General features: G+C 33.4%; 1 protein-coding gene across 1 annotated transcript in view; it reads left to right on the top strand.

The window, feature by feature from the left end:
• Nucleotides 1-25,795, top strand: part of Abl (tyrosine-protein kinase Abl) — a 73,087-nt gene that overhangs the window by 36,965 nt on the left and 10,327 nt on the right. The window contains exons 3-9 of the mRNA XM_085946890.1: nt 390-589; nt 1,455-1,805; nt 12,091-12,374; nt 13,180-13,456; nt 16,349-16,499; nt 17,369-17,618; nt 19,238-19,329. Coding sequence (XP_085803016.1) covers nt 390-589; nt 1,455-1,805; nt 12,091-12,374; nt 13,180-13,456; nt 16,349-16,499; nt 17,369-17,618; nt 19,238-19,329 — 1,605 coding nt within the window. The remainder of the gene's footprint in view (nt 1-389; nt 590-1,454; nt 1,806-12,090; nt 12,375-13,179; nt 13,457-16,348; nt 16,500-17,368; nt 17,619-19,237; nt 19,330-25,795) is intronic.

Below are 25,795 nucleotides of genomic sequence, written 5' to 3'. Positions count from 1 at the left end.
CAGTCTGGCATGTAAGATTAACAGTTTGAGAGGACATCTCAATTACCTTCCCGTAAGAGAATCTCGAGAAATCAATCAACTCAGTAATCACAGTTTGTAGTTCTAATACAACCTTACAGGTTAAACGTTAAATAATCTTTTAGTAACACTTTACCATTGATGAATGTCATCGTGGGACAGATCTTGATCTAGTAAGTACTTTAAATGTTTGTCTTTCGATGATGCTGGCTTGAATAGAGTCTGGACCTTCTTTGCCATTTTCTTTCATCTGCCATGATAGAATTCCTTCCATTCAGCGGCGTAAAATATTATTTTGAAGCTGTCTTTAGCATTGGGTATTTATTCTCCTGATTCATTGTGGTTTTAATTATGATATATTTTGTTTTCAGGAGAGCAAGTTAGGATTTTAAGCTACAATAAAAGTGGCGAGTGGTGCGAGGCTCATTCGGCTTCCGGCCAGATGGGCTGGGTCCCCTCCAATTACGTCACTCCTGTAAATTCCCTAGAAAAACATTCCTGGTACCACGGTCCAATTTCAAGAAATGCCGCAGAATATCTCCTTAGTTCTGGAATTAATGGAAGCTTTCTGGTTAGTATATTACTTTTAACTTATATCACCTTGATTGTCATTAAAACATTGTAAATAATCATCTATAAATTGGAATTCATTCTCCATTTGCACAGAAGAATGTTTCCTGTGAAGTAGTGATGGTCATACTAGTTCTGGTACAGAATTGATTTTTAAATAAAACGCATGTTATTTTGCGAATATATTTATTTCAATCGATAATTTGGTCTTTGCATTTACACGTGGACTACAATATCATTCAGATGATCTCCCCGGGCCATCGTGCAGTCAATGATCCTCTATGCCAATTTTCGATAACTATTTCAAACATTGTCAGCCATAACGTAATGAATATAGTGTCTTAAGCGTGTCGAAAGTGGTGCACAACCTATTTGAAAGAAGGACCAATTTATCCATTTTCGAATTTTCTCCACAAACTTTCGACTGTGCATTAGTTTTATATGTATTTGCACAACAAAACTTAGTACATAGGTAGGAAATTAGAATTTCGTCATATTCAATGAAAAATTTGGTGATGTACTTGTTATTTTGGGCTGCGGTTTGTGTATCACTGGCATGGACACTCGTAACACTATAGTGTCAAATTGCATGAGTTTAGTGGCCAATTAAAGTCTTGAAATTAAACGGCCATTGAACATTTTACGCAATAAAGCCAGTGTTTCACGAGCTGTATGGCATGTGCCTAAAGTATGTGTTTAAATTAGGTCTTGAAAAAGCTATGAACATTGATTTTGCTCAGATTTTCTTTGGAAACTCTCGAGTATGATTTTTCATTGTGACCCAACATTTCTAATTACGACACTGTCGAAAACTTTGAAGATTGTAAAGAGCAATATTTTCAACCAAATTATTATGCTGCTTTCAGGTTAGAGAATCAGAATCCAGCCCCGGTCAGCGTAGCATCTCTCTCCGCTACGAGGGACGAGTATACCATTACCGAATTAATGAAGACTCCGAGGGCAAATGCTTTGTAACAGCGGAAAGCAAGTTTGGAACACTGGCCGAGCTTGTCCATCATCATTCCATGCTAGGAGACGGCCTAATCACACAGCTGCTGTACCCCGCCCCCAAACATAATAAACCCACCGTTTTCCCACTCAGTCCTGAACCGGACGAATGGGAGATTGACAGGACTGATATTGTAATGCGCCACAAACTCGGTGGAGGACAGTATGGAGACGTTTACGAGGCAAGATGGAAACGATACAATATGACGGTATGTCTTCTCATTACATTCAACCTTGTTAATATTTTATTTGTTTAATCTTATTAAACAAAGTATCACAATTTGATAATTTAATGAATTCATATTCAATGAACTAACAAAAATGGTTTAGAATTTAAAAAATTCAAGGGCTGTACTGAAACCCGTAAATGTCATGTATTGTAATTATTTTTTCGATTGTGATATTTTCATAATTGTTGATAAAAAAATAATAAAGATGTATAAATATATTAATTGATTATCACCAATGTTTCAATATGGAATGGAGACCTTATCAATTGTTGCAATGCACGCCAATTATTTTATTGATTTATCAAATACATCATTTAAAAAAAATATATGTTCTGGGAATTTTAAATGTCCATCTCATTCATCGAAACAGTCTCTTTCCATCCAGAGTCTTTGAGCCTCTTTTTGACACCACCAGTGATCACTCTCTTTTCCAGATTGATCGGATCTCTTCTAATTATGCCAGTTAGAGAAGCTTCAAAAAAGTTTCGGATGTGAAAGGATAATGTTCAATTGACAGCTTGGAAAAGCCAAAAAATAAAAAAGCTCTTAGGGGAAATTTTCAATTCGTTGCACAGGAAAAAGCTCAATTATGTGTACTATTTGTACTATGAAAATATTTGTCATTATAATATACTTTAATAAATAATATTAACCCTTTCAAAGCGTCAAGAATACCGCTTTAATACAATAGAGCGCGTCATGATTTCAAGTTGTGATAAATCACAATAAATGTCAGTCAAACATGTACAAATACAGTCATCAAAAATATTTTAAGTGTTCAACGGTGATTATGAATAGTCGCAATATTTTTAACGATCTTAAAAATAAACATTTGTGACCTGATTATGATAAAGAATGACGAACAAGCCGCGTTATACAAAAAGCGTGTGACTTACGTTTCAGTCGCCATTTTGTTGACGTGTCGGCTCCGGACAAGTGCGTCGATGACAGAATTATGTTCAAAACTTCAGAGTTAATGCAACCGTAATCCCAGACCACTTAATAAATTATGAGAAATCCTTTTTTACACCCCACTTGATAATATTAATGGTTTATTTTGATAACATGACAATACACTATTCACTAAACAGAACACATAATCCACATAGTTTCAAATGTTATTAATTTATAAATTTCAACATCGTCTGATATGTAGGTAGGTCATTTTAGTATTTTTGAAACACTTAAATATTTTAATAGTTCACCTTTTCATGGTATTCTCTAAAGCACGGATACACGCATAATGGCACGTTACACTCGGAACACATGTATCTGGAATATTTTTTGGTTTTCGGCTTTTTTTTTGTATTCGCACAAAGATGACAAACTCTGCAAGGATTTATCCGTTTATTTGCGGGAGGAATTATGTCCGGCATATGCTTTGCCATCGCTCTAGCTGATAAGCGCAGTGGATGGTCGACGGGTTGCTGTGCGCGGGATGTGGCTGGAACTTGATATTTTTCAAATATTTGCCTGATTACTTTTAACTGAAAATTAGCTAGACCTGTTTTTTTGCCTGTGATAGTACTAAACAGAATATATGAATTTAATAAAAACAGATCTATGATATGGAAAGCCACCTTTTTGTACCATTTTATTGATTTTCGCATACAACTTAGTGTACTTAACATCATATCAGCTTTATCTACAGATCCCATACATTTATTATATTGGATAACACATGTAGGTTTCAGTATAGGCTCTCCGGTCTGCCTATTGAATTTTCCTGTGGGTGTAAATGAATCATTGTGCAATGTAGTCAACATATGGACTTCGCGCCGGTCGTGCCATTTTATAGCCAATAGCGAGCTACTATTTTTTGACTCCACTTCTCCTTTCTTGAGCTTCCTAAATGTTGGCATATTTCTTCGATTTTTTCGGACTGTTCCGCAAGCATTTGTTTTTTTTTCGTGAAGATGTTTAAATAAGTCTGGGCTTGAATACCAGTTGTCAGTCCACATAGTATGACCTTTACCGAAATATTCGTTCATTAATGTCGTTACCACAGCTCCCGAAATGCCAAGTCCCTGCTCATCGACAATATCTGTTCCTTCCCCGCAATATATTATGAAATCTAATATATAACCAGTCATCACATCGCAAAGAACGAACATTTTTATGCCGAAACGGTGGCGTTTTGAAGGAATGTACTGTTTAAACAGCAATCTACCTTTGAAAACAATTATGCTTTCGTCGATACATAAGTTCTCGTGCGGCATCATTGTTTTTTTGAATATTTCTCGGCAATGGTCGATCAGAATTTTAATTTTATGTAATTTATCTCCAGGAATTTGAGTATTGGGATCCGAAAAGTGCAACATCCTCAAAAGCAAAGTATATCTGTCTCTTGGCATTACTTTCCCGAACATTTGGCTGGATAAGAGTGGATCGGTTGACCAATGTTCCTCTATTGTGATGTGACGATTTCTAGTCATCAACATACTTACAGCAAAAAAAATGTACATTTCTGGGACGTCTGTGTTGACCCACTTATGCATTCGTGATTTCGGCGATGGTTCTTGTCTTCTAATGTCTTCTGTATAATAGTTATTTGTTTCGATTACGATTCTGTCCATTATATTTGAATTCAAAAAATGCTCAAAAAATTCTATTTCTTTAGAGCTATCTGATAAATTTGTGTGCGGGCTGACTCCAGAAAAGAAATCATCAAATTCGTGAACAACTGGTATGAAAGGTCCAGTAGTCCACGAAGACAGATCGTCAACATTACGATTTACATTTAAATTAGAGGCGGCGGCAGCAGCACTTTCTGATGGGGCACTGGAAGTATCTGAATCATCGTAGTACTCATTTTCACTCAATTCATAATCTGAATCAGGATCATGAATTGCTTCTCCCATTTCATCGCTCAAATTACCAGGGATATCCATTTTAAAATAATGACAAAATATCGACCACACACAATATGCTATCACAAAATGTTTTTAATTTTTCCGATACAGAAATTTTCAATTGTGTGAAAATGTTTATTTACTTAACATATCTTTTCTTTATAAATGACTGATAACTAAGGTAAATAAACAACTTTTGTCCGTTTTACCTATTAGTATAATCAGAAAATAGTATTTAAAAATGTTAATCAACAATAAACAAAGAGAAATATTGAATCGCGGACTCTTATATTTAAATTACACCTTGTTCAAATTATTTTCCGAAACTATTAACTCGCGGATAATATACTAGCAGGTAGACGAATGAATGCAATCTCAAAAAGCATTCCTTTTGTAAAATGTTTTGTAAATTCACTTTGATCAATGTAACTTTCTCATATTCTATATAACAGTTTATGCACCAAATAGTTTTTCAATCACTAAAAAACAATATAACATATTATATCGCGAATTCGTATCGCTACAAACGCGTCAGTCAAATATCTTCGGCGCACATGCACTAAGAAGCGATAAGACACTAATATACCCGGCAAGTTTGAATTGGCCCGATGACTGATATTTTTTTATCCAAGACACGCTCCCGAAAAATATTTATTTAAATTAGATAGAACAAAAGTTTAGGCTATTCATTGACAGATGTCAAGAGAAGGATGATTTCTGAATAAATTAAATCAATATTAGATTTTTTCGCGCCTGGCCGAAAGCAGTACTAGGCAAACGAAAATCGAAATGACTTTAGTCAGCTGACGCGCGGATGACTTGCGCGTATAGGCTGACTAAAGTCAGTTGCCGCGTTAGAAAGGTTAATATGCAGTTACATACTCTATGCAAGTATGCTTAAAATGAACAGAATTATATTTGCACAAGTTTGTATTACTTCTTATACTCTTATAAGATAAGATGTAAATATGCAACTTAAATTATTGCAATCTAACCCTTGAACTATCGCAAATAAATGTGAAATGGGGACACCTTATCACTGCATATATATATATTTCATACTTACTAATTATCAACATGTATTGTTATTCTATATAATAATGGATTTAAATACATTTGGTCCTTTTTAAATCATAGAGGAATCCTTAAATGTATCGTTTTGGTATTTATTGAAACCAACAGAATGATTATAATCGACTAATTTGGTTTTTTATAATCGTAAAATAACCAACTAGTTGAATATTGATACCGACACGTAGCAATGATGTTTTATACAGAGCAGGTTTTACATAACTTAGGTCCTTTTTTTATTTTAGAGAACACCTATTAAAGCCTACAATGCGATGTCAATGCATCACTTCTATAAATATCAACTTGTGGTAAGCCCACTATCCATCCTTAGAGGGTTTTTTCTCAACACTAAAAAAAATATAAAGCATCAATCAAGCAAAAATATTATTTTTGATTTATCGTGAAGTAGTAGTCGAGAGTCATTCATTTCGAATCCGTGTAAATTCTGTAGCCACAGAAAAAAAAACATTATTTATTTAAAATAAATATTTTTTTTGGACCACTGATGATTTTTTGAGGTTATATTTTTTTCTGTTGCAGTGAATTGAAACATAAGTTTTCAAACAACATTTCTTGTAACTAACTTAGTAATCTATGAAAACACCCAATGTAATTATTATTTATGGGTCAATCATTTTTTCTATGACCAGATCTAAAATTATCAACGGAAAAGGTTTGAAAACTCTTGTATTGAATCATGTGGGTATTATTATTTTCACCATGTCACAGTTTTTATGTGGGAAAAACTTAAGCGTGTGTTGTCATCTATTTTGTACTCAACTGTTGTGCAAAATATCAAAAAAGTCTTGAAAACATTCATTGATTTTTGTTCATGTTTTGTATTTCTTTCCATCCAAAACAGATGCTAGACTTGCTGTAAATAAGAAAATGAGACTATCATTTGTTGATGATAAATAATATACTAATCAACAAAACATGGGACTTTTTTTTAGGTCTACATGGATTTCCAATTTTTGTTTTTACAGGTCATTGCGGACAACATTTCTAAATTTACTCACAAGGGATAATCTGGAGCTTTATTTTAGGTCCTACAACAAAACATCTAGATTTTGATCTATATATATGTTACACCGAATGTGCGAAATTGACTATTACATGAAATGGGCAAAATTTTGGCTAATTCATGTAATAGTCAAGTAAATTTTCTGCTGAGTACATGAATTCGCCAGGGTATGGAATTCTTGAACTGACAACATGACAGAAGAAAAAGTAAATTTAATACGGATGGTTTTATTAGTTATAATTGGACATAATATAATATTGACACCCCGGAAGTCCGGGTAGGGAGGGGAGTCGGGGCCACACGGCCGATCCGACCTCAGAGCTCGACTCTCCGGTCAACCGGGCGTCAATGAGGCCCTCGTAGCGTGCCGTCGGCAGAACGCGGGAGACACACGACCAGCTTCCACCCTTCGACTAGCTCAGAATAGTTCAAGGCGGTCAATAGTAGCTGGTTTTTAGTCCGGTAGAGCACGTTCAGTGCACGGTAGGTCTTGACAGTTGGGGGTAAATGCAGGATTGACGGGATGGAAAAATGATGAACGCACGTTGTTCGTAGCACCAATCGTTGCCGAAAGTTTTATTACCTAATTAGTTAGGTTCACGAAAAAAATTACACAACACACATTACATACACAACACAATATTACTACACATTAACAATTTCACACTTTATAAATTTTTAACAGCCCTAAATTTATTAAAAATGGGCGCCTAGGCTGTCAATTAAAAATTAAGCTTCCACAGGGCACACAGCCTGTCGCGTTTGGGAGTCTTACGCTAACTAACTTTCTACCTGCCGTGTTGCGGCTAGCTCTCCTTCTTTTGAGCTTTATCGCTGTCTCTTTCAATCTACCCCTGAACGACCACCCCTCTCTATCATTCTTGCATGCGGCGAATGTTTGGCCTTTGCCTGGGTTTTACCGTAAGGGTCGTCCAAGCTACCTTTTTGGCAGGCAGACTGAAAGTTACAGAGATTTCTAAGAATTGAGCCCAAAAGAAGCAACATTTATAGTTGATTACTAAAGAGCATTTTATGCATAAAACGGCGATGGAAGGATTTTGGCGGGATATGAGAAACATGAATGTGGCATCCATATCTTCGCTCGTGATTTACTATTAAGGGGTCCTCCATGCCCGTAGAAACGTGGAGGTATCAATATTATTATTATTATTAGGTTAGGCTAAGTTAGGTTTTGTAATTCTGAATTAAATTATTCAACTGAATGTCCATTTTGAGGTTAGCTATCAAGTGTCAACAAACTTACACAAACATTCAATCGACCATTGCACGTTTGATAACCAAGCACGAATCAAATCGCAAAAATACTTTTCAATAAAATTCTTCCGTTATTATATTATAGTTCTAGATTTTTTTTGCGCATAGTAAATGGATATGAACGTCATTGTAGTTATTGATTGGTATATTTTTATATTATAATCAATGACATTTGACACATTTGTTTAGTTTGATTAGTTGCAAAAAACACCACCGGAGCGCGATCATCTATTTTGACCATAGATAATATATCTACATTTTGACCAATGCATGAGCATTTGATACATTTAGTTTAGTTGCAAAAAATACCACCGTAGCGCTATCTAATTTGTCTAATACATGAACTAGGCAGAAAAATTACTGCCGAATTCACGCACTCTCCAGATATTTTGTCTAATTCATGAATAAGGCAACGGGCTTGCATTTTTCATGATTTAGGCAAAATTTTGCCCATTTCATGTAATATTCAATTTCGCACATTCGGCGTAACATATATAAAAATGCATGGGCAGTGTGTTTAATTATAAGTATCGATTTAAAAAATTCTGTTCGTGTTATAATGATGATAAAAAAAACTTCATATATATCATCAATGCCACATGTCAGATGTAATTTTTAATGATATACTATTATTATACTACTATACTTATCATAAGTATGCTTGGCAACACTGTGTAAAGTGGGTGTTTGAACTGAGAAGAAAATATTGGAAATTTTCCATGCGGGTTGGGATGTCCGCATATTCAATTGTGGGTTAAGTAAGACTAGGGTTGTGGAATCGTTTAAAAGAACAATACAATATTATGATCTCCAAATCAGACTCAGATTTTCACAAAATTTAAATAAAAATTAATCCGACTGAAAAAGATTAACATTGAAAGATAAAGTTTTAATACTTGGTATTTTCAAAAGAATGTGTTGATACTGCTATCATTATCAAAATAAAAGAAGGGTATCGATATCAACGTATTAGTGAAAAGTATTAACAGTTTTTTTGATTTTCCTAACCACTGGCATACAATCTAGATTCCAGAAACAATTTTCTGTAGAAAGACATAGGTCATGCCACTGCCAGGGCTTGTCTCTGACTCCACAGCTCTAGTGTAGAAGTATGTACATAGCTTTAAAAAAATTATTGGTCTGATCTACTTGGGTAGATATCTTTCTATTTTACATATCCACTTTATGTTTAATGTAAGTTGTTAATTGTATTTGTATAATAATAATGTCAAGTTGTGAATGTATTTAACTATTATATTATTGTGCCTATACAGTAAAACCTCGTTAATACGAATTCCACGGGACCGAAAATCGAAAGAAAATTCGAATTACGAAATATGAAATTATGGGGGGAAAATATTAAAATTAATATTTTCATTAATTTCGTTTACGATCATGGATGTGCCTACGAAATTTCCGATTTCGTGTGTGTTAATGGGTCATATAATGTCAGGATTATTTATATTACCTTCTTAAAATAAGTAATTTATGATGTTTTAAGAAAAATCTGTCACACTTTTCAATGACTGGCTCATGAAATAGTGTACTTTGTTACGATTTATTGAATATTTTTGTATGCCAGGACTCTAAAATCATTTCGAATTACGAAATTGGAATTAAAGGTATAGTTTTATATGAAAATAATGTTCAAGGGACTTTTTTTGTTCTTATTAACAAGGTTTTACTGTAATATGTGAATGAATTCAATGAATTCAGTACCGGTTTATTCTACTCACTCAAAACTGGTTTTGATCGTTACTAAATAAATAATAATTGTGGATAAAGTACTATTAATGTATATATTATATTTTGAATAAGAATAATTAGGAGTTAGATAGAGTTAGATATTACATTGAGTATATTATGGTCATACCATATTCTTTTGCATTTGTATTTATTGAACAATTTTTATTTTTGGTGAAATTAAATATCACCACCATTTTATACGATTCAAAGATTTCTAAAGGTTTATTGTAGAAAATATTTTGAAACTTTTCTTATTTTCACATAAAAGTTCTTCAATATATTATACTTCTTTAATTAATTTCTCATATTATTGGGATACGTAATGGGATAAACTAAACTGCACACATACAATAATTTCACACAGAGCTGTTATCTATTGAAGGTTCTATTGAACAGTGCTTCTCAAACTGAGGTATGCAGGTTACTAGGCGGATGTGATGTTTCTTCCAGGGAGCAGTGAAATATTTCAGTACATATTATTTAGAAAAAAGTACTAAAACATATAAATTATTAAATATTTTTTAAAACCCACAATTAAATAACACAGTAACCATGTTTATAGTTGTGTATTTTGGAGTAGGCCCATACCTTTCTTCGTTTTTGCATAAAGTATAAACAAAATAATTCTTAGATTTTTGTCAATTAAGTTTTATATAATACTATCACGGAGTCGTTTCGATGATCGATATATATTTGTATCACTTAATAATATCCCATTAAATGCCGGGAGGTATTAGAATGGTGGTACCCGGCAGATCGCGAATTTCTATAAAAAGATATAACCTAGAGATGAGAAATTCCAAGACTTTGGTTGTAGTTGTGATTAAGACCCATATTGTTTTCTTGTTGAATACAGGCGGACCTCGACTTACGAACGTTCGACTTTCGCACAATTCGCTATTTCGCACATTTCAAAAAAAATCGTTTTTTTAAAACGTCGCGCTGGCCGTGGGGTTAAGATATCCCCTTCTCGCTCGCTCACAAGCATGTGCATTTCTTGCGTCACTTGCATCCTGCTCGCACCCGTCACTTTGCTTGTGAGCTAGCTAGGATAGCTGATATAGTCTTGCGCAGGAGCGCGTGCGGGCGTGTCATGTTGTGCGTTTTGCTAATTTTCTTCATTTGAAATATTTCACCCTAAAAATTTATAAACATGAGTGAGAAACGGAAAAACTGCAGTGTTGATACGAACAAAAAGAAATCAAGGACTTATAAACTTCACATGACGTTCTAATTGCGGTGAATCTTTTGCTTCAATCGGACGTTCGTATGATACAAACAAGTCTGCTACGAAATGTTCAATTTTGAAAAATAAAATTAAGGAATACGTTCAAAATTGTGGAAATACATTATCTTTAAAGATTGTTTCCAAAAGACACGACATAGTTATGGATGAAATGGAAAAATATTTTGTCATCATGGATCGACGACCAACATCAAAAAGATGTCAATATTTCAATTATTCAAGCGAAGGCTCTTAGTTTGTACAAAGATTAGAAGGCTAGAAAAAGAAGATTCTAACACGATTTTTCAAGCAAGTAACGGTTGGTTTATATTAAATTCACTGGAGAATCGGTTGATGCGGATAAATATGCTGCAAAAGAATTTATTTTCTCATTATCCAAAATTATTGAAGATGGAGAATATTCCTCTAGCCAAATATTTAATGTAGATGACACAGGTTTATTTTGGAAAAAATGCCTAGTCGTACATTCTTATCTAAGGAAGAATCACTTACCCCTGGGCATAAACCTTCTAAAAACCGATTGACATTGCTTCTTGGTGGAAACTTGGCTGGTGATTTAAAATTGATGCCAATGTTAATTTACCAACCAGAAAATCCCAGAGCATTGAAAAAGAAGGATAAAGAATTGCTTCCAGTAATCAAATAAAAAAGCCTGGGTTTACTGCGTGAATATTAAAAGATTGGTTCACTTTACATTTCGTGCCAGTAGTTAAGCAATATTGTAGATTTAACATTTAAAATATTTTATTTAAAATAAGAAAAAGAAGAGTGGCAAACAGTTAACTCTTGATAACTTTTTAAGGGAAACACCCGCAAACCCCACTTAAACATGTCTCTTAAACATCTTATATTTACTTGATAAATATATATTTCAAAATACACACAGTTTAATTTTTTTTACTACCCTCTACTTTCGAACATTCAACATTCGCACACCTTTTCAGGAACCAATTATGTGCGAAAGTCGAGGTCCTCCTGTACTAACAAATAATTTAGTGTATCAGAAAATTATTATCATAGCAAATTGAATGACTCTATTTCCCTGTGCAGGTTGCTGTCAAGACCTTGAAGGAAGACACAATGGCATTGAAAGATTTCTTGGAAGAAGCAGCTATCATGAAAGAAATGAGGCATCTCAATTTGGTGCAGTTATTAGGCGTGTGCACACGCGAACCGCCCTTCTACATCATCACTGAATTCATGAGCAAAGGAAACCTGCTGGACTTCTTGAGAAACGGCAACAAAGAACAGATCACCGCCGTCGTTCTAATGTACATGGCTACGCAGATTGCCAGCGGGATGAGCTATCTCGAAAGTAGAAGCTTCATACATAGGTTGGTTCAAATCGACATTCATGTTAGTGAAAGAAAAAAACACCGACTGGCCATTTTCATTAAAATAACACAACAATGTCTACAACGATTACTCACTGGACTAAAAGCCATACAAAAAATAATATAACTCAGATATGTTCTTTTAAACTTGCGCTTCTTTAAAAATTCAACCATAAGGTCTTGATAATTTTGTTTACTATGTATTGGCACTGCTTATTGATTAATATTGATTAATTATTGATACAATAGTATTCATTTGCCAATAATATAATTGTTTTATTGCTCCCATTTTGACAGGCAATCATAATAATTATGTTTGTCTTACAATAAAAGTACCTAGTCATCTATGTATTCATTTGAAGCAGTCTTTATTAGTTATCTTATTATGATAAACTAGGCCACATTACATTTCCTCAAAACAAATTTTGTAAATTAAATTCACCATCGAATGAATATATTATTTTATGTATTGTCAATATTTGATTGTATTTTTCTTGTCTTATTGAAAAGTTGCAATAATTTTATTTGACTGTTTTGTCTTACCTTCTTTTAATATTTATTTTGCGAATTGTTATTGTTTTTATTTAAGATTTAAAGCTTAGCGAAGTGTGACACTAATTATTTATTTCTAAGTAATGCGTTCCGCACTTAATGATTGCTATACAACTTTTGCGTTTGTGCGAATATATAAATAATCATGATATTTTGTTCTGCAAACTTTTGCAATATTTTTGTATTGTTACATTTAGTCCTTACATCCACTGTTTGTTGTCTAATCTACACGAAAATTTTCATTGCCTTTCAGAGATTTAGCCGCACGAAACTGCCTCGTCGGTGAGAACCATCTGGTGAAAGTGGCCGACTTTGGTCTGGCTAGATTGATGCGGGATGATATCTACACTGCTCACGCCGGAGCCAAGTTTCCTATCAAGTGGACTGCTCCGGAGGGCCTAGCTTACAACAAATTCTCTACCAAGTCCGATGTGTGGGCTTTCGGGATTCTGCTGTGGGAGATTGCCACCTATGGCATGTCACCATACCCCGGTGTTGACTTGACTGACGTTTACCACATGCTAGAAAAGGTGACCATCTTTGGGATTAAAATAAATAAATTTTAATAGTAGTCTTGCTGTGTGTGCGATATTTTGTTTGACGGGAAGGTTATTATAAACCTATGTATTTTAGTTTTCATCATATTTGAAATTTCCTTCCTTAAGTTATTAAGCAATATCATAAATTTCTTGGATATTATAATATTCTTTGTGGTTTTTTATAGTGTACAAATTCTTAATACATAGTAGCGTAGAGTTTAAAAACCAAGTTGCATATGGATTTTATATTATTTATTTCAATATTTTGAAAATGCGATTGCGTTATATGTGTCAAATTATTGTTTTATTTCTCATTTATTATCTCTCATTTTCTTTAATTGAAAATTTACTGTTTTTTTATAGCTATGCAAAATCAATATATATATATATAATATTAGATATTTGTACATTCATATGCGTGATAGGAAGTTTAGTACTATGTACATTTGTGGGTTTACCAAATAAATTTGCAAAGTTGTTAATTTACATCACTTACCATTAACTCATCGCGCCCTATCGGCGCCAATTTGGCGCCGGTGTTACAGGATGCAGGACATGATGAAAATCAAACAATTTTAATCATATTAATATATATATATATATATACAGTTCAATGTTTTTTAAAAAATATTTGATTTATAAAATCATTTTTATTTAAATTTGTCAAAATAATGATCAGTTCGCTAGGTATGAGGTGTTTGAGACAGTAATAAACATAAAATGGCCCTCCATCTTCTAAATATCTTGAAGAGTATTATATTTAGCTCCAGTTTTAGTATATCTTCCTTTTATTATTTACTTCTATCATATCTATGTCATTTTGTATAAAAAAAGGCTAAAAAAACCCAAAAAACTATATTTGTCAAGTTTTTTTCATTCCACTTATACACAAAGTTTACTTAAAATGTAAATACTTATAAAAATTCAAAACCTATAAATATTTAAAAGATTTATTTGAATTGAATGAATAATACATGAGTTATATCAATTTTAGTAATCAGTGTGCCTTTTTAAGTGATCCTGAAAAATGAAATCTGTCTGGAATGGGTTAAGTCACTCATATACACACGCAAGTGACTCTTAATTTGCTGTATTGCCAATTGCCGTAACTACATAATGTGTACATGATAATAAGATATAGTAAAGTTGGAATTGATTTTAAGGTATTGTAAAATACATGAAATATCAAAATATTTTATGTTACCTTATAGGTTTATTTGATTATAGTATTTGAGTTATTTAATTACAAATCTGATAAGTCCACAATTCTTTATTAGTAATAAATGATGTTTTTATGTGTCATGCGTAACTGATTGATTTTAATGTTTGTTTCTTTTTTATATCTTATTTTGTTTTCAAATAAGAATAATATGTTCATTTCTATTAGCTGATGAACTCCTTTTTGCAATAAATATAAATTAAAAATAAAATAGGACATGTCAACATTTATTTATATCACTTTAAGAAATTGGTGTCTATAAATCATTAGGTTTTTTTTTAACATTTTTTTTTGTCTGACTTTGGCATGTTTTAAAAGTTATAGATCATTCATTACTTGTGTGAAATTGCACCTAAAATATGTACATATTTTTTGTTTGATTCTGACGATATCTGTGACTTGTCTGTTTTTGTAATTAGAGACCTCATTATGTAAGGGATATATGAATCAATATTCAAACACAACAATTGTGTTGCATTAAAAAAAAAAAGCGACCAATCCCATCAAAATAAGCGGATCGGGGCGCTTGTGGCCAAAGTGCGTTAAACGACGTATTCTCGCCAGAAATCACACACCGCGTCTCGCGCAACACCTCTTCGCCTATAATATTTTTTATTGGCATAGGCGCAAGGGGCCGAAGAAGTGTTATTGTTATTATAATTGTAATCCTTTGTCGGCTCTTTTTCACTCGCTCGCGATTCATAATAGAATAATACAATATTTTATTATCTATCATTCTATCGGAATTATTTCTTTGGCGACACATACTTACATACTCACATAATATTTATTTTAATAATATTCATAATTTGCAAAGACTTGAAAATATTATAAGCGCGCACTTGTTGACGACGCTCCGGCAGGCAGCTAAATTAAAAACCTCAGCGCCTGTGAATAAGTAATATTTTCGGCGCTGAGAAGCAAAATTATGCGTACGCCCCACCTGTGTGCTTTGAATTACAAGGCGGGCAGGCGCAGCGCCTCGATATATCCAGTGTATTCTGCCGTATTTGATTACGTTGTATTGTCGATGATTCACCGCGCCCCGCACGCCCAATTCTATGTAATCGGCACCTTAGACCCATTTCCCACGGGACACCGAAGTATCCAGCCACTCAACAGTGCAGCCACCGAATACGTCAGAACCAAAGTTACATGTCCACATTTTTGCACGAGTCACATTGCCTTCATTGTTTTATTTATATGAACGCCTCAGTAGCAAATGAGTCAACGCATGTTTTCATGTCATAAATTAGAAGTACAAACAATGGAGACATAAAAACTGTCTCGAGTGAGCCGCCGACAGTACGGTGTCTCCGTCTGATTGCTCCCATTCATTTATGTGTAAATGCGGCCTCTTGAGACACCGTTGTCTGAACATAGGTGGAAACGGCTCTAATTGTTGTCAAAGTTATAACGTTACATACTGTACTACTCATAGTTATATATCTGTCAGTATTGTACAGTAATGTACATACTTATCAGTTATGTAGTTATCGTGATTTAAAGTTATTTTAAATTATTTGCATAATATGCTTCTGCAAAACCATTCTGTATAATATATTATATTGTTCACATTTATCCATTAATACTACAACCAAAGATTACTTGTGTGAAGAATTTGGTATTGAAACCTGTTGTTCAAGTAAGACATTAATTTTCAGGGCTATCGAATGGAATGCCCCCCTGGCTGTCCACCCGCTGTCTACGAGTTGATGCGGGGATGCTGGCAATGGAGTGCTCAGGACAGACCCACCTTCCAGGGAATTCACCATGAATTGGAGCATATGTTCCAAGATAATTCTATTACTGAAGGTATGTGGTACCATTCAATTCATCTGACCCTATGTGTATATAGAATATAAGCGGTGGCCACATTTTTCTGCTCTAGGTTGTGATATCTTCCCTTATTGAATCGTGAGAGAGGATGCTCGGGAGTCCTTCATTATGAGTTTTGATTATGGGCCACAGATGAATTAAGTATGGCATTGTGTTAGAGAATTGAGGACATTGAGGTACTCGTCATTTGGACAGGAGAAGCAGTTTCTAATAATTATTATTTTGGACCATTTTTGTTACAAAGTCTTGTTATGACAGTGAGAATTTTTTTTCTTGATTTACAACACACACTTGGTTTAATATTACACTTCATTCTCTATTATAATGGACTATGTATCACGGGCTTCTTTATTAATACTAGGGTTATAGGTAGGCTTACCATATGTCCCGGTTTCACACATTGGTCCCGGCCGGTTTGGCATTTTGTCCCGGCTGTTCGGCATATGAGTGATTGTCAATAATAAATTGTCATGATTGACCGTAGTAGCGTATATTATGTGATGAGACAGCAGGGAAGGGTGCGAAAAAAGTATATTCCAGCGAGAAGTGCGGACTGCTACAATAAATAAATAAAATAATTGAAATTTCATCAAGTTGCCAATATATTATTCCTCTTATTTAAATTATTTTTATAAAGCGACTGACACACTGACCACCACCATAGAATATATATTGAATTGCTTCTTAAATAACAAATTGATATTAAGATTTATATTTTGTCTACTAAGTGCCTAGTATAATAAAATATATCTTGTGCTTTTATACTTCAATAGGTTTATTTGAGGAAGCTTTATTTAACTTATTTCATCCTTATCATCCTTAGACAAGTATTTTTAAACTTTCAGAGGTTGAGAAAACTCTTCAGGAAGGTGGCACGGATGTGGCTGGAACACCACAGCTCTCATTGAGACGTCAAGCGAGAGCGAGCCTTGAGAATGCACAGGCAGCAGGGTTGCACACTTTTTCGATACCTGCTGGCAAAGCAGTGTCCGGGAAAACAGGAGCTGGAAGTAGTATGCCTGCCCCGCCTGTTCAGATGAGACGATCAACTAACAGAAGAGGGAAACAGGCCCCTACTCCACCTAAACGAACCAGGTATTTGGTTTTCAACATTTCACTATTTCAGCTATTTCAATGTGGCAATTTGTAAAATTATTGTATTAAATTAGACTGCACAATCATTCGGTTCAACTTGTCAATTTAATTTTAGTTATTGCTTCTGCGATTGATAGAAAAACGAAATTATGCTACAATGTTTCTGGGTACTAGTTTCTGGGTTTTCGGGGTACTGGATAACACTATGTTCACAAATGTTTCTAACTACTATTGAACAAGAAGTTCTTTTACACGTGTTAAAACTGTGAACTAACAACCCCCTCCGGTACAGATAATCAGCACTTCCATTTTCATGAGGAACTTTTCTTTCGACCATGTCCGATCTTAATAGGATCATAAGGGTCTCCACAGTTTAGAGGTTTGGAAATGGATGTCAGCCACTTGCTTAACCTATTAGGTCCATACCCTGACAGACACAAATTGAAAAACAATATGTGTACTTGCCAGACCCAGGATTCGAACCTGGGACCCATAGCATTATAGTCCAACGCTTAAGCCGCGCGGCCACCATGGGTGTTACAAATGTTACAAATGAGGAACATCACCAAATTAATCATTTCATTTTACGCTCCCGTGGTGTACGGATCTATCAATTTACGTAAATTGAAGCTTTTGGTTTATTGCAAAGAAGAAAAAACTGACTGAGAAGAAAGACTGGCTCATGAAATAGTGTACTTTTTTACGATTTATTGAATATTTTTATATGCCAGGACTCTTATTTATTTACGAATTTCGAATTATCCGTGTTCTTATTAACGAGGTTTTACTGTGCGCTTAATTTTGGTGTGATTTTTAAATGGTATAAAAAACTTATTGTTATTTATTTTCTGAACATTCTGATTAGCTGTCATCCACTCCAGGTGCTTTGGTATAATCCTGAATGGTTTTTGAAGCTGAGAGACTATTGTATCAACTATGAAAATCCTCCGGTATGACTGGATGGAACTTTGGGATACAACTTTAGTAAATCCTTCTTTTTCACCTGGCTGATTGGTATATTTTTAGTACCTACCTATTCAATGTTTCTTACCCCTTCCATACAATTGGATTTGTTTATATTGGTCTTTATGCTCATACTTATAATGGAATATTCCAGGTTCATCCATCAAATACATACTTCAAACTTTTGAAGAGAAGCCAATTCACAGTATCTCGTTCGGTATTTTTTGACCGGTTATAACATTTATCAGACAATAATTCACGTATATCAAAGAAATTATCATATTTAAGTTCTGTTGCGTTATATTCAGAACTTTTTTGATTGCGATTTTTCTAAGATCGTGCTAGCTTAAAACACATAGCACATTCGCTTTTTATTCGTAATTTTAATTAATTTAATTTTAGTCGCTTATCGTTTTTAAGTACTTTCCTGTGGAGATACAAATTCGCCGTTTTTACACAACAAAGCTAGTGGGGTACATATTGTATTTTCATTAAAATCTCGATTTCGCCAAAATGGTTGATTCGCCCTTTTTACAAAACACCGACGATATCATAAGCCATAAACAATATCCACCTTGATTGGGGCAAAAAATAATTACTCTTTTTAAACTACATACATTGGCTTTTATTTTATCATCTCGATTTATTTGTTTCAGCTTATTATCGTCATGCAGTTCTTACCGCGAATCGCAGTACACTACCGATGACCCCCATGCCTCGGCTGTAGTCCTTGAGGACGATTCAAATGGTATTTATACATTTGTATATTTAAATCCCAGTTAGCTATAATTTCAGATTAATTGCCACTTATGTCTTCATAAAAATAATTGCACAGTATTTATTTTTTACTTAAGGTAGAGTGAAGTAGGTATTAAAGACATCAATTAGTAAAAATATTGGACCGTTTGCTCAGCCTACCAGAAGCACCTAGCGGAAAAATACAAAACTTGCAGTTTGAGATAATTTACATTTTAAAGTCTTACTTAATACGTACTCAAATCATTAAACTTATATGAATTTAAAAGTATATATTATTGTTCTTACCCAGTACACACAATATGTCAATTTTTGTATGACCAGTGTTCTCTGTCATGCATTTTTTTTCAGTTTATTTATTGTCTCTTTATATAATATAAATGGTAGTAAAAAATATCTCTTCTGACTACGTGCGAACTACTGGCAGGCCGTAAATACATGCTGTAGATGCAACGCATGCTTTATGATTCTAAAATATAAAGGCTTTTTCTCAAGTTCATCGTTATTAAACTAAACTGTTTCAAATGGTGTGCTGACTGGTGTTAGTACTGTTACGCTACTGGGCACTATGAGGCGCTATCATCTCCTCACAAGCCTTTAAACTCACGCTCGATGCAAAATATGAGATATATTTGTTTGCATATACGTACTGCTGTGCAATCCTTAATTTCTGATTTCTTAATTTCTAAATTTCTACTGCCAATTTGCTTTGATTCTGCTCTCTTTATTTATTATCATTGGTATTATGATTCGGAAAACCATCAAAAAGAATAAACTGTAAAGCAATGAAAGTGAATGTAACATTCATATTAATTGTATTCATTTGATTACCTGGAAAATAATTGCAATTGTTTAATTGAATCGTTAAGAGCATACTTCAGTGAAATGGCAAATAATTTTCAACTATAGGTGCAACGAAATTTCAGACTCGCTGGCAATCAGAGCGAAAGTCGAGCTGTGAACACGTCAATTTGTTTTGTGATGGCGTCGGGGGGAATTAATTCTTAAATCGTGTAAAGATGACTAAAAAACGTTACACATTTACTTGAAAAAGAAAACATGTCAATGAATATATTATTATTATTACTAATAGAACAATAAATATAACATTAAATGGATGCATGTTGAATTTTTATGACAAATTATGTTTTGTTCTGCACGCGTCATTTGCACAATCTTCGCGTCGCGTAGTCACGATCGTTTTAGACCGTGCCCCAGCTGAAGTATAGCCTTAATTACAATTTGTACTCAATCACATAGTTGAAAATGAAGATCAATGGGATTCTCATGCTGTAATAAATGAAGAAGCACTTTGCTATCTAAAAGAATTCTAATTTAATTTCAATCTCAATATATTTAATTTCTCCAATATTTTTCTAGAAATTTTACAAAAGAAACACATTTCACAAATTATTTGTCAGCTGAATGCAGAACTGTTCTAACTCACATATTTTAATATTCGAAATATTTTAGAAGGTAGTTCTTTCAAATAACCTAATTCAATTATTTATTACTTGTATAGTTGTATAGATAAATCTATACATCATGTTTTAGTAGGACTATTAATGAACATAATGATGCATAAGTGTGTCTATATATAAATAATAAATAACTTAACCCTTTTACTCCCACGGGGCCGATATTTCGGCCCACCATACCTATGCGAAAACTCCATCTGGGCCGATCCATCGGCCGAAAGTTTGGAACCAAATTTACGATTTATTCCAAATTTTTTCCCGTCATATTTCGTTCATGTAGACGAAGCATTATATTCACTGTGTGTTGGGTGGTGACTAACATTTATTTTAGTGTCGGCATTGTTTATAATTATGCCATACCCTAATAACTCACAAGTCATAATTGCTCTGCTGTCAAACTTGAGACCAAAGAGGGTCATAAAAATAATAAAACATTATTTTTATGACACATTTTAAATTCTGATATTTCTTTTAGTTGTTTTATGATTCATATATCACATTACAAAATGAAATTTGTAATTTTTGAACTAACAATGGATGCCACTGTATTTTTGGTAAGATGGTGAAAAAATACATGAATATAAATAATATTATAAATGATTTAGTGCTTTGAGACTTATTTTTTGAAATTACTTCATTCCATATCAGTTAGTCGTCGATACTGTATCGAATTCTCTTGCGATTTCGTGAATTGAATAATATTCTTGAATACCTTGACACTATACGATTTTTTTTGATTACTTTATAAAAATTCTATTTCATAGAGAAATAATAATATGTTTATTTTTTTTTCTGTTACTACATAAGGATAGATTATATTATAAAATTTGATATATCAATTATAAATAAAAAAATGTTGTCACACTTGTTTTGTTGTTCAAACATAGTTTTATCCGTTCATTTCTAAATAAATATTGATACATTATTTTTTTCTTTTGTTTTATTGATGTAAACTATCAATATTATTACTTATTATTGCTTTATACACCATTGAGAACACACAAAAAAAGTTTCAAATTTTTAAAACATGTGTAGAATTAGTTATTTAAAAAAAACTAAATCGACGATTTGTTGTCAAAAAACGCTTGGGAGTTTTCGCATATGCTAGGCTAAATCAGCTGGGAGTAAAAGAGTTAAATTTGATGATTAAAAAAACACTTCTGTAAAATATTATTTCAAATGTGAGTTAGACTACTGTCGAACAAGATCTTCTTGTGAACGTGTTAAAACTGTGAACTAATAAAGCCCCTCATGTTTTTAACCGCTCTTCGACTGCAACGACTTCCGGTTATCGACGAGCTGTCCACGTGTTAAAACTGTTAACTAACAAGCCCCTCATATTTAGTTAATCGCACTTTGACTCCAGCGACTTCCGGTTATTGCCTAGATCTTCTTGTCGGACAGTAGTAACTGCATTCAGCTGATGACATGGTTCATGTGAAAATAAAAAAAAAGAATTTTTAATTAACAAAATACAGTCGAACTTGGTTATTACAAAGAAGATGGGACCGACTGAATTTGCTCGTTATAAGCATCACTTATTATATCGTTGTATAACATTTTTCGCGCCACGATCTATTTGAGCATAAAACATAAACAATCGGAAAACCATCATAAAAATCCCCGAAACAAGCATGGCATTCATAAACTACAAAAGAAGTTGTTTATTGTAATGAAGTGCTGAGCCGCCGGCGCTGGTAGGTACCTGCTGACTTCACAAACTTGGATTTTTTACATGCAATTTCAACCATATGCGTGGATACTTTTTCAATGTTGTCGGCGAAAACACACTACTTCACTTCACTAGTGTCATAAATGTAATTTTATTGCTTAGGGTCGAAAATGTTGTTTTAAACGATCGACATTAACAGTTTTGCTCGGTATAACCGAGAAGTAGCTCGTTATAAAAGAGGAGAAAATCATAAACTACAATGTCAACGAATGTTTCCTCATTACATCCTAGATCTCACTATTTTTGTGATCGTTGTAACCAAGTTCGACTGTAGATCATTTTGACTCACTATTGGACAAGAAAGAATTTAAAATTCACACGGAGAAAGTTATGTAGAGCTAGAGGATTCTAGAAAATCTTAAAACGATTTCCCTGAATACTACTGGTCGATTTAAAGATATCATACATTTAAAATGTATGTCACCACGTGAAGGAATTAAAAGCAGTAAATCTCTTGTTAAATAATCCAATATTTCTTCTAATATACTGATATAATCTTTGTGATTATGGTGTTTCGTGTACAGAACAAGACCTCAAAACAGAATAAAATGTATTTCTAAGATCAGGTCATTAAAATATAGTTTATCACTGGAACACGTGTTGTGGATTAGCATATTATTTAAAATATGGAAATCATTCTTATTTTCAAAATTCACAATTATAATTGGGATCGACCGAATTTTGCTTCGCGATCGACTGGTTGGGAACCCTTGCTGTAAATTAGGTTATTTTGTAATATTTATGATTTTGGCATGTAGTACTGTGTATCAAGATGTGATATAGAGGGATAGGCTGGGTTAAAATATGTATTAAATATTAAAAATACTTCTAAAAGTCATTTTTTTTATTTAATTATATTTTCTATGTACTTATTGTGATTTGGTTACTAGATGTCTCTAGTACCTATGATACTTCCCATAATCTTTACTTTTTAATTCAGTATGTATAATCAATCATTCATTGATTTTTAATCAAACTATTTTACTTGGATAAAGATATCTCACAAATTTTTTTTTTGTCTTAAATTGATGTCGTAATATCCATTTGTACATAATTATGATCATTTTCATCAAGTTTACTTATTATTCAATTAATTTGCTTATTAATTGATACTATCGACGGAGGTTACTGACGGAAATTGAATTTAAATTCTATGTAATAATATTTTGTACTATTCCGTAGGAATCAGTTTAACCAACCTAGGCTTAGTATTTCTGTATCTTTAACCGGTTTTCTGCCCAAGCGAACTAGTTCGTGGATATGGTCGGGCGTACAGTGCCCGCCATACAAAAAACGCGAACTTATTCGCCTGTCTTTAAGACAGAATGCCAGTCTCAAGCGTTTCTTTTGAATAATTTAAAATTCGGAAGAATACTGGTCCACTATTGAGAAATTTAGCATATTATGATTGGTAAGTGTTTATGATAAACTTTCAATATACTTAAAAAAAAAAACGGTGTGTGTACTTATCTAAATCGTTGGAAGTTATCTTTCTTTGGCGTAACAAAACAAAAAAACTCATCTTAGCTATACAGCGGTTATAATCGATTCAGAAGTGCCCATGATGAATTAATAAAAAATTAAATTTTATTGGCGTGTTATTATGATTATATTCATTTCGGTCTCAACGGTATTTTATCGATATATGTACTGTCAGCAATAATATTATGTATGTGAATAAATAATATTATTGCAGAATGTACCTACTTGGGAAGAAAAAAATCTCAAAACCTGTGTTTGAAAAATTTTGCAAACCGCTATTTCGACCATCTTTGTTTAAACAGATGACTGTACAATTATTTTCGTTAACAATAATAATTTATTACAAATCAAAAGTAAAACATAGCCTATTTAATGGTTTAACTGAAACTTGATATTGGCTTTTGTGATGAAACATAATAATTATTATTGTCTTCAATTATTATAAACCGCTAATAAATAAATTGACATGGGATATGCGACAAATATTGTTACTATACCTAAACTGTAAAAATATGTATTTTTGTGTATGAAGTGTTTAAATATTGTCAATTTACAACATACCATTGTTTGAATTATTTACCAACTCAACATTCACAAAATTTATTTATTTATTGATATATAATTTTATTCATAAATAATACTTACATAAATATAGCCTCAAATCTTAATGAATAATCATAATAAAATCATAATAAAAGTTGCAAACGATGTTTATTTTTGCTAAAAAATTCGCGGCCTCTCACTTGCCCTCATATAAAACCTTACGGCAGAGATCAGGTTAACCTATACCATTCATCCGATTGCGATGAAACTTTGGTGAGTTGTTGTGCGCACACCCGCGAAGGTTTCTGAGTCAGAAAAACCATATTCTTCTTCTTCATTTTATCTTCTTTTATTCGTATGGTTCTTATACCATTCATCCGATTGCGATGAAACTTTAGCCAATTGTCGTGCGCATACCTGCAAAGGTTTCTGAATTAGTACAACCATCTTCTTCTTCTTCATTCTATCTTCTTTTATTCGTATGCGTTCCTATACCATTCATCCGATTGCAATGACACTTTCGTCAGTTGTGCGCACATCCGCAAAGATTTCTGAATTAGTACAACCATATTCTTCTTCTATTCTATCTTCTTCTATTCGTATGCGTTCCTATACCATTCATTCGATTGTAATGAAACTTTGGTGAGTTTTAGTGACCATGCCCGCGAAGGTTTCTGAATTAGTATAACCGTATTCTTTTTCTTCTTCTATTCGTATGCGTTCCTATACCATTCATCCGATTGCAATGAAACTTTGGTGAGTTTTTGCGCACACGCTCGCGAAAGTTTCTGAATTAGTGCAACCATCTTCTTCTTCATTCTATCTTCTTCTATTTGTATACGTTTCTATACCATTCATCAGATTGCGATGAAACTTTTCTAAGTTGCTGTGCGCACACCCGCGAAGGTTTCTGAATTAGTACAACTATCTTCTTCTTCTATCCGTATGCGTTCCTATACCATTCATCCGATTGCAATGAAACTTTGGTGTGTTGTTGTGCGCACGCCTGTGAAGGTTTCTGAATTAGTACAACAATCTTCTTCTATTCGTATGTGTTCCTATACAATTCAATCGATTGCAATGAAACTTTGGTGAGTTGTGCGCACACCTGTGAAGGTTTCTGAATTAATACAACAATATTCTTCTTCTATTCGAATGTGTTTCTATACAATTCAATCGATTGCAATGAAACTTTTCTCAGTTGTTGTGCGCACACCCGCGAC

The sequence above is a fragment of the Rhyacophila brunnea genome, unplaced genomic scaffold, assembly GCF_057557595.1.
Source record: "Rhyacophila brunnea isolate RB1 unplaced genomic scaffold, BYU_Rbru_1.0 scaffold_1, whole genome shotgun sequence".
Lineage (NCBI taxonomy): Eukaryota > Metazoa > Arthropoda > Insecta > Trichoptera > Rhyacophilidae > Rhyacophila > Rhyacophila brunnea.
Note: the sequence above shows the minus strand (reverse complement) of the source record. Positions and strands in the feature narration are given on the sequence as shown.